General features: G+C 42.6%; 1 protein-coding gene across 1 annotated transcript; it reads left to right on the top strand.

Moving 5' to 3' along the window:
- Nucleotides 1–595: 595 nt before the first annotated feature.
- Nucleotides 596–2,536, top strand: PIGM (phosphatidylinositol glycan anchor biosynthesis class M). Its single transcript, XM_015857822.2, has one exon. It carries the CDS (start codon nt 620–622, stop codon nt 1,874–1,876), a length of 1,257 nt encoding a protein of 418 aa, XP_015713308.1. The 5' UTR covers nt 596–619; the 3' UTR covers nt 1,877–2,536.
- Nucleotides 2,537–10,166: the final 7,630 nt, after the last annotated feature.

Below are 10,166 nucleotides of genomic sequence, written 5' to 3'. Positions count from 1 at the left end.
AATACATTAATTATCAGCTTTAGGACTTAATGGTGTTGTATGGGGAATTAATGGAGAAATTTCATGATGACTCCTATTAAAGGTGTCTATCTGGTATAAAGGCTGTTCTGAAAGTAATGTCTTCTATCTTCTTACGTTGGCCCATGACAGTGAAGGTGGATTTTACATGTTGTTGCCATGTGACAGTCAGCAGCAGAGGACAAAACGGAAGTGCTGATGAAACAAATACATAGGACTGAATCGCTCTATGCAAAAAGAACTGTACCCACTGTCATTCATCAATGCTTGTTGAGTGCTTAAAGAGACCAAACAGTGAATAGGAGCCCAGGGAGGTAGCGGGTGCTGCATTACAGCACCACCACCATCACAGCAGCTGTGGAACAGTGTGTCACCTCCACTGGCCGTTGTTTTGAGGAGCACGGCATGCAGGCAGCTGGTCACTGCTGACAGAGCTGCATAGCTAACAGGTCTGGCTGCGCTAAGAGCTTGACGGCTCTGAAGGCTCCCCCCCCACACACACACCGGGCAGGGCAGCGGCTTCATTGCCACAGCACGCATGTGCCATCACGTTCACGCGCAGTCTCGCTGGGTGCTCTGCTGAGCCGGCGGAAGCGCTGCAATGGCGGGGGGGCGGCCGGGGCTGTGCGCGGCGCTGGGTGCGGGGCTGCTGGGCAGGCTGGGCCTGGTGCTGTACGGGCTGTACCAGGACGCGGTGATGCGGGTGCGGTACACCGACGTGGACTACCGGGTGTTCACGGACGCGGCGCGGCTGGTGAGCCAGGGGCGGTCGCCCTACGGGCGGGCCACCTTCCGCTACACGCCGCTGCTGGCCTGGCTGCTGACGCCCAACGTTCACCTCGGCGAGCTGTTCGGGAAGCTGCTCTTCGTGGCCGGGGACCTGGCGGCTGCCGGTGTAGCCTACCGGGCCTTGCGGCGCCGAGGGGCCTCCCCGGGGCGGGCCTGCGGGTGCTGCGCCGCCGCCTGGCTGCTCAACCCGCTGCCCATGGCCGTGTCCACTCGCGGCAACGCGGAGGCGCTGGTGGCTGTGCTGGTGCTGGCCGCACTGCACCTGGTGGAAGCGGGGAGCGCGGGGCCGGCCGCGCTGTGCTACGGGCTGGCCGTGCACCTGAAGATCTACCCGCTGACTTACGCGCTGCCCATAGCGCTGCACCTGCAGGGCGGCGGGGAAGGGGCTGCGGGGAAAGAGAGTGACGGAACGGCCAAGTTGACGCTCGTAGGGGGCGTCTGGCGGCGGGTTGTGCGGGTGCTGAACCGCAACGTGCTGCTCTTCGGAGCGGTCGCTGGATCCGTGTTGGCCGCCTTGACCTTCGGGTTTTACCACCTCTACGGCTGGGAGTTCTTGGAGCACGCCTACCTCTACCACCTGACCAGGAGGGATATCCGACACAATTTCTCTCCCTATTTCTACATGTTGTATTTAACTGCAGAAAGCAAATGGAGTTTTGCCCTTGGGCTTGCAGCTTTCCTGCCACAGCTGCTTCTGCTCCTGGTTGTGTCTGTAGCGTTTTACAAAGACCTTGTTTTTTGTTGTTTCCTGCACACAGCTATTTTTGTGAGTTTTAACAAAGTGTGCACGTCCCAGTATTTTATATGGTACCTCTGCCTTTTGCCCATCATAATTCCTAATATTAAGATGTCATGGCGTCGCGGCGTGCTGCTGCTCTTCCTGTGGTTTATGGGACAAGGCCTCTGGCTTGTTCCTGCCTACTTTCTGGAGTTCAAGGGTTATAACACCTTTTTATTCATATGGTTGGCTGGCCTGCTTTTCCTTTTTATCAATAGCTTCATACTTGTACAGATTATTTCACATTATCAGCAGGAAACACAAGTTGCCAGAAAACTCAAAGAGCAGTAATAAATATACCAAAATTCAGAAATGGCATTATTGTCTTCAGCAAGGGTTTTCATACCAGCAGCACTCTGGTGAACATAAATGTGTACGTAACATAATGGATGCGGTATGTAAGCAATGCTTTGTTAGGGCTGTGAGGGCATTCATGGGTCTTAACTGCAGTGAGCAGCCACTGGCCTGCCCTGATCACTGGCTGTAAGGGAACCTGCCTGCTGCATGGACTGAAACTGCCTTGATGTGGCTGTCTGCTGCTGCTCGTAACTGAAGTCACTAGAAGGACCTTAGACCTTGTTCATCACTTACCACATCTGCAGCTGGACTCCATGACCTGTGTTCATCTCTGCCTGCTGCTGACAGATGTGGTGGGGCTGTGCCATGGCCACCGAAGGAATGGCCTGTGCTGGGGGCTTCTTTCTGGCTGGGGGCTTCTTTCTGGCTCTTGCCTTCCCACAGAGCAGCCCCAGTTACATTCCCCAACACCCTTTTTCTCACTGTCCGTGTTAAGGACTGTGGCTTCTGTCTAGGAAAACATGGAAGATTATCGTCAATAAAATATCCTTTTATACAAGGGGACGTTGTGAGCTTGATGGTTTTATACATTCCAGTATGTGGGTGGAAGATTTTGCAGAGGTTAAGCTAATAAACAAATAAATAAAAACACAATAGTTATGCTGGGATTCTTTTTTTCTTCTCACACTTCAACATATCGGGAATGAACTGTCTGGGGCCTGTACCCAGCCTTTCTTAGTCAAAGTAGGGCTAAAAATGTTTGTTTTGCACAATTCATCAGCTCTTGAAACTGCACTTCTTTTAAAATTCAGGTTTTCTTACTTTCTGACACATTTTTTCCCCCTTTTCAGTGCTTTGTGCATTTTCAAACAGGCAGACTTAATCTGTTCTGCTGGAGGTAGAAACAAATACCTGTCTTGGATGACAGAAACATACAAAGCAAAAGTATTTGTATTCCTTGCTGCCACAATCTTAAAAATAAAGAGGCACATCATTCCAAAGGACAGCTTTAGAATACACACCCCAGTGCTAGCAGCACTATGGGACAGGACAATGTCTTCAGTGAGATCAAACTCAAACACATTTCTGCTCAGGCAGCAAGGATAGTGAGTTGGAAGAGACTTTCAAGAACCAGTTCATACTGATTATATCTGACTGTAACCATTTCACCAGTACTCTTTTTTTTAACAGTGTAAGTCAGTGATACTTTATCTCAGCTGATGTTCTCGTGACCATCCTTTCAGTCCCTACACACTCCTGCTAACCTCTTTGCACTCCTAAGTCCCTGAACTTATTTGTGCCTTCCATCAGCAGATCCTGAAACCACTCAGATGTTACAGCTGTAGCAACACCATTTCCCACATAAATGAGAAGCGTGCATTATTATTTTACACTGAGATAAAGATTAAGGAAGTTATATAAGATAATACAGAATACAGTAGCACAGGTTGTAACAGAAAACACCAAATCTGTGACTCCCATACAGAGCCTTAATGACAAACATCCTCTCAGGCACATGCTCAGCTAGACAAGGTTGCACATTGGAGGCAGTCCTACTTAGTGCATAGATTACACTTCAGCATTTTATTCTTGGAGCTTAAGTTTAAATCTTTTACATTCTTTTCAGATGAAACATTTCAGAGCTTGAAAGTGAAGAAATGAGAGATAAGAGAGCCTCGCTATTTCCTGGGGAAAACAGCGGGGAAGCAAAGTAGAACATCTGTGGAAGTAGTATCTAAAGGAACTGTCTGCATCTGATTATGTAGGAGGACAGAACTGCCTTGGAAATCAGCTGACATGCAGGCAAATTGAGCAGCATGCTGCAGCAGGGAACAGACAATATTTATGTGGAAGATATTCTATCAAAGTGCTCTTTCCTTTTTCACAGGAGAAAAGTGAGATTTGGTAACAGTTATCAGGTTGGGTGAATATAACTTTGTTTCTTTCCTATTACCGTAAGAAAAATCCATAGTATGTTACATCCTACAGTAACACTTCCAGAGCTGTGCAGGTGTGACTTGGAATAGAGTTATAATACGCGATGCTGTAGTGAAGCAAAAGACAGGATATTAGTGTGCAGTAACTCCAGAAACGCTTCTTGAAGGTTAACATAAGAACTGATTCCTGCTTCACAGGCCAGCAGCTGTGTTAATAGAGATGGTACAGTTTCGGCAGTAAATTTCCAAGGAGAGCTGCACCCTGCAGCCCATATGCTTCCATTCTGTGCTAAAGAACATTAATTCAAGTCTCCTGTCGATATGACAGTCAACATTTTTTCAGTCTCTCTCTTGTCCCTCCCACTGATCCAGTAGATTGAATTAGCCAGGAAGCTGGCTTAGAAAATGAAGTGGAAAACAAAGTATGACTATCCTTCTCTTATTTCCCTTATTGTATAGTGTGAATTTGTTAAATAATTAAAAAGATTACCTTTTGGAGCGCAGTGCCACTTCAGCTTGAGGTAAGAGTACTTTGATAATATAAGGTGTCTTACCTAAATGCACCTGAGAGAAACTTGACTCAAGGAACGACTGGACATTGTACTGAGGGACATGGTTTAGTGGGAGCTATTGGTAATAGGTGAATGGTTGGATGATCTTTTAGGTCTTTTCCAACCTTGGTGATTCTATGATTCTATGACTGAATGAGCCACAATGACTGCCAAACAAAGCTACAGACAGCCTACAGATAGCCTGTCCATTTCAATATTAGCACTATTTTGTCAGTATTTTGCTTCTAGAACAAGAATGTAACGATGAAAAAGTTAACAAAAAATAGCAAAATTTGTAAGTTGTAGTTTCAAACTTCTCTCAAAAGATTTTAGAGAACATACAGTCATAAACATGCTGAAGGAGAACAAATTCAACATCACACACCACATTAATAATTCATTAATTATTATGTCTTTCCCACACATAACACCATCCTGTAGATAAAAAAACACTTTTTTTTTTTTTTTTTTTTTCTTTTTTTTGTAATACATAGTCTGGAAATTCTCATGAGTCTCAATACCTCTCCATCTTAAAACTGTGAAACCTGTGTGAAAATAGATTTTAATTACCATTAGCACTTCCAAGTTTAGAGTTGGCAACAGACAGCTTGTTAATTCAGGCTGTACAGGAACTGAAGTCATGACCAATTTTCCTTCATGCTCTAATAAACTGTTTGATTAAGTATAAGAAAGTTTGTTGCTGGAAGCAAACCAAATGTTATTTATTCACTGCAAAGAAATATGGCATGTCTAGTGCCAAAATTTACGCATGCAGGAAGGAGCAAAGTGATCAAAAAACAAGGACAAAAGTGAGACCCACAAGACCTTGACTATGATCTGGTTTCTGCCACTAATCACTAGCAAATGACTTCAGTTTGCTGCGCTATTTTGCTCTGCTGCTTTTGGTTGCTTGGTCCATTCAAATGGCTAATTCCAGCTATAATGGGCCTCCTGATCCATTCCTCTAACACACTCTCAGAAAGTGACTGCAGTCTTGTTTGCAATGATTATAAACCTGATTGTTAGTAAATCGTAAATGCCTGAAGACGTTGTGTTTTAAAAATATTCACTTTTTTTTTTTTTTTTTTTTTTTGCATGTATATAAATCTTCTTTGAGATGTGTTAAGTTCTCAAATGCATTCCAGCACTGTGTTTATATGAAAGAGCGGACCAGAGCTGAAGTTAAATGAAGATTTAAGAGTGGGTTAACAGCATTCATGGTAAGAAGCTAGACAATAAAGTAAAGACACTTTTAAAAAATAGCAGGGTAGTTGATAATGCAAGTAAATAAAATTTTATTATTAGCAGCCTGCTTAGATTGCATTGAAAGTGGTTATTGAAATGCATTTGGGAAATGAAACCACAGACAGCTCTGAAGCTGGCATAAATAGCTGCTATTGTTTAAGATGCAAGACAGCACTTCAGATGTGAGATGTGTATTCATTAAACATCCTATACAACATGCTGTTATCCACACAAAAATTAATAGCTGTCCTACACTCTGAAGAAGAATGTTAATTCTGTGTTTAGATAGAGGTGAAACTATTATTTCACTCCGATCTTCTCCTAGAGGTTTCAATAAAAACATACAGATTACCAAAATGGAATCCAGGCTAATGTACTGCACAAGGAACAGTTACAGGGAACTCTAAATCTGCTTCAGCTTCCTGGGCTACCAGAACAATCTCATGCTCAGTGCCGGAAGCGGTGTGAATGCACAGATCCAGACTTCCCCATGGCATACCCAAAATAAAGCCTACCATGATGCTTAAGGCAATTGAATGTTGCCTTGAGATATGCTATGATAGTTACATCTATTATCATATAAGTATCTTAATATATATCTCCACAGCTACAGAATTAAGCTGTAGCTTAATTAATTAAGATTAAGCAGCATATTCAGGGAATTAAAGCAGCATATTCAGGGACTTCGTGCCCAGCCCAACTGGATGAACATTTGTTAAAGATATAAGGACCCCCCTCTTAAGTTACAGGGCCACTTCAGGCCCTTTAGCAGGACATTTCCAGAGGGCTTATGTATGGAAACCTTTAGGTCACAGCCTGAACCAGTGACTTGAGCACATGCTAAGGGGGCACAGCCAGCCCTAAGAGCACAGTTGTCAGCAGTTCACATGTGGGACCAGACCTAACCTCATTTTAGGGCTTGCAGCTGAATGGAAAGCATCTTTACTCGGAGATTGCCACCCTTGGGGAATTTTCCAGTAAGCCCTTATCCTCATAGAAGGGTAAGCTGTTCCTTCTTTATCAGCAAATTGTGACTAGTACCTTTCTTAAATCCCCTGCCTCATGCAATACAGCTAGTTTTTGCCTCAATAAAACTGTTGACTGCCACTGCTGTTCTTGTAAAGTAAGGAATTCCAGATGCTTTTTAATTGCGAAGCCAGGCATGAATTCATATGCAAAATGAGAAGCAGGAAAATAAATGCAGCTTCGAGCAAAAAGTCATTTTTATTATATTTCTAATTCAGGTCTGGAAAGGTTAGAAAGTATAGAACTGGTTTTCAGTAGAGAGAAAACTAACGCAAAGACCAAATGCTCATGCAGTGAGAAGTAACTTTGACACTAACCTGTTTCCATCATTATGTATTGTCAGAGACAAAGCTCACACAAAGGATTTCTGAACTTTATTACACTCTTAGGGACACTCAATCATTTTTACCTCTTCTGAAGGCTTGAAGGGAAAAGTACTTGACTCTCCCCAAAAGAGAACAGGGCCTTTGCAGATCTGCTAACAACAGAGATGGTGAATAAATGGTCTCCTAATTTTGGATGCCAAGAATGCTAAATTACAGGGCTATGAAAACAGGTGGGCAAATACAGAGAATAAAAGTCTGCAAGGCCTCCTGAACACCAAGAAATCCCAAAGACTTCCAGAATCCAGTTTGCTGCAAGACATAGCAAACTAGCATTGTATTTCTGGACAATCTTTTCTGTGCTTCTCTGGCCAGAATTGGAGAAGGACGCTGATTTCAGAGAGCATTTAGTGCCATCCATTGTAGTTGTTCCTAAGTTCTTAACTACAGGAGTGTCACCAGCAGTGTCCCTATAGTCACTCATTCACAGTTGTTCCCTTCCCTGAACAGCACCACATGTCAATCATTGTCTTAGTTTTTTCTGGGCCTGTGAGTGCCTGCTTGCTCTTTTTTTTTTTCCTCCCCAGAAAGGATGCTATCATACTGGACCAATAAAGCACAGCCACAATGTATTTCATTAGCATTTCACAGATGACAGTTTGGCAGCACTGGCAGATTGATAGGCAAGAAGATCAGAAAGAGAAATCAAAGCTGACACAACAGATATGTTTGATCAGAGAGTGATTTTGGCTGGCTAGGCAGTTAAAAACTAGGTAGACTCAGACAAATTATTGGGCCAGCTTAATTCAAGCATACTGAGTGCCTGGAGCTTGGCTGTCTTCTCTCCTGAAGGTAACACACATCTCACTTATGGGACCATATCTCAGGAGATGGAGGAAAAACAAGCATGCTGGCACAACTCTGGTCATCCTTGTCAAAGTGATTTATGTCTATGACTTCCAGTACAGATCTGGTCCTTGTCTAAAACTATCCTTACAACATTTTTCCATCTTAATAATAGTTTACCTTCAGCTATGAAATGACACTGCTTTTTATAATGATTAAATTCACATATAGGCAAGAAGAATGATGATGCCTGTAGGAAATAAGTACGATCTCTTACCAGAATAGAAATCCTTTCAACATACTGCTACAGTTAACAGGGTACAAGGTTAAAACATTTTCTAGAGTTAGTGTCCAAAATATTGATTAAACACAGAAATTAGCAATGATTCGGGTATAGCCTGTGATAGAGTGACCCATTTGGAAATCATTTTGCCTTATAAATCCCTGCCAGGCTGAAAGCAGGGTTACATGGTGGGACTCTGGAGGTCTCATTACACATGTTGGCTCTCCTTGCTGTGCCCAGTTCTTCACAGGGATTTTCCCAAGTGCTCCCATCATCTGCCTGTCCCTGTCACATCACCTTTTCTCTCAGGAGGAAAAGAAGCAGGCAAGTTTTCTGTCAGAGCAGCTCAGTCACCATAACAGAGGACAACACCATTGAGGTGTTACTTTGGACAAACAGAATACCTTCGCTTTTTCAGCATTTTAAATGCAAGGATAAAAAGAAGGCTCACCATGCGTAGCAGCAAACTGCCCATACCTTACAGGTAGATGGTGTGGCTGCAGTCACTGAGTTACAGTTCCTATCTCAGTGCTGCACTGTTATGTACACAGATACTTATTGGATCTCATGGTGCTGCATAGTTCTGGTCCCAAGGTCTTTGCTAATGTTAATCCAGAGCTAAAGAGCCATTAATAGATTTCTGTCATTCACTGATGCTAATTAAAGAGGATTCCTTGCAAATTCAAAGAAGGCGAAAGCTATTAAAAGTCTAGTTGGTCTCTTTGTTTCATGCTTAATACTTCTTAGTTTTGGCATTGATTACACCTCTGAAGAAAGAGAAGCAAACTCTTGTTACAGAGGCACTGCATGCAATTTACAGTACCATATAAAATGCATTTTCATTGCAATCCAGCAAGGCTAACACCATATTAATTCAGCAGTTTGAAATAACTACAACTAATCTGATCCTTAGTGTTGATTAGTATCTGACACTTGCCTAAAATTAATCCTCAGGATGACAGAGGAGGGCTCAGGTGGGCACTGAGATGCTTGGAATTTGAGCATTATTTGGACCTAAATAAAAGCATACTTGCAAAAACTGAGAAACTAATACAGTTACAGCTTCCTGTCAAGCCAACGTGTTAGAATTAATTCAGGTGCTTTGGCTGCAGGCCAAATGAAAGTGTTTAATGTGGCATGATTCCTTTGTAGTCACTGAACACACATATGGTTCAGCATCTTAAATGTCAAAGAAATTCATGAGAACATGTAATCTTATGTATGTTTTTCAAATGAATATGATGAACATATCTGTTATAGAAAAAAGGATTAGAATACTGCAGGAGAGCCTTGTGGCTCATGCTTAGATGGGCAATGTGGATGTTAATCCAATAGCAGACTTCTGCAAGGCAGTTGCAAAACCACACATAGAAAGTAAAAGATGTACTTCAACCTTGAAAGTTTAGATAGGTCCTATAGTACCACATAAAAGAGATACTTTCAAAGGGAATGTGAGATTTTTGTCTTCTGTGAGACCAGATGACACAGAAGTTGGTATTTAGCAGCTGTCCAATCTAGGTCATCATTAACAGTAAATTGCATGGGACAGAAAGTAGTTTTAATTTGAAGTATTTTCAATATATTATACAGACAACACATGTATTTGTTTCCCAAACAGTTGTACATAATAGGATTCCTGCTATAAATGATGCCTGTTCTCATGCACACATTGACATAGAAGTCAAAATCAGTAATGTATATTTTGCAAACTTACCTGGAAGACAGAAAAACCCAGTCTCTAACATGGCCAACTAAACACCCTCCAGAAGCATCATAGACACTTAAAATAAATACCATTCCCATTGCTAGATTAGGTGGAAAAGTACCAACAACATCACAGGATGATAAATGCTGTTTTTGTCATCTGCCTCTCAATAAAGGGTAACATTCATCTCCAGAAAAATTATCCTCAGCAGTTCTATAACAAAGCATGACCAGGTTTTTAAAGTATACTTACATTTGTGTCTTACCTTAGAGCAGAAGTGAATTTGTTCCCCACCTGTCCCCTCGTATCATGTGCTAGTTGCATTGCAGCATGATGTCAGGTAACAGAATCTGAATTTCATACAGATA

This window comes from Coturnix japonica, chromosome 3 (assembly GCF_001577835.2).
Source record: "Coturnix japonica isolate 7356 chromosome 3, Coturnix japonica 2.1, whole genome shotgun sequence".
Taxonomy (NCBI): domain Eukaryota; kingdom Metazoa; phylum Chordata; class Aves; order Galliformes; family Phasianidae; genus Coturnix; species Coturnix japonica.
This window is presented reverse-complemented; position numbering and strand designations above follow the sequence as displayed.

Coding starts and splice junctions, on each gene's coding strand:
- PIGM (XM_015857822.2), top strand. CDS start 620: ATGGCGGGGGGGCGGCCGGGGCTGTGCGCGGCGCTGGGTGCGGGGCTG.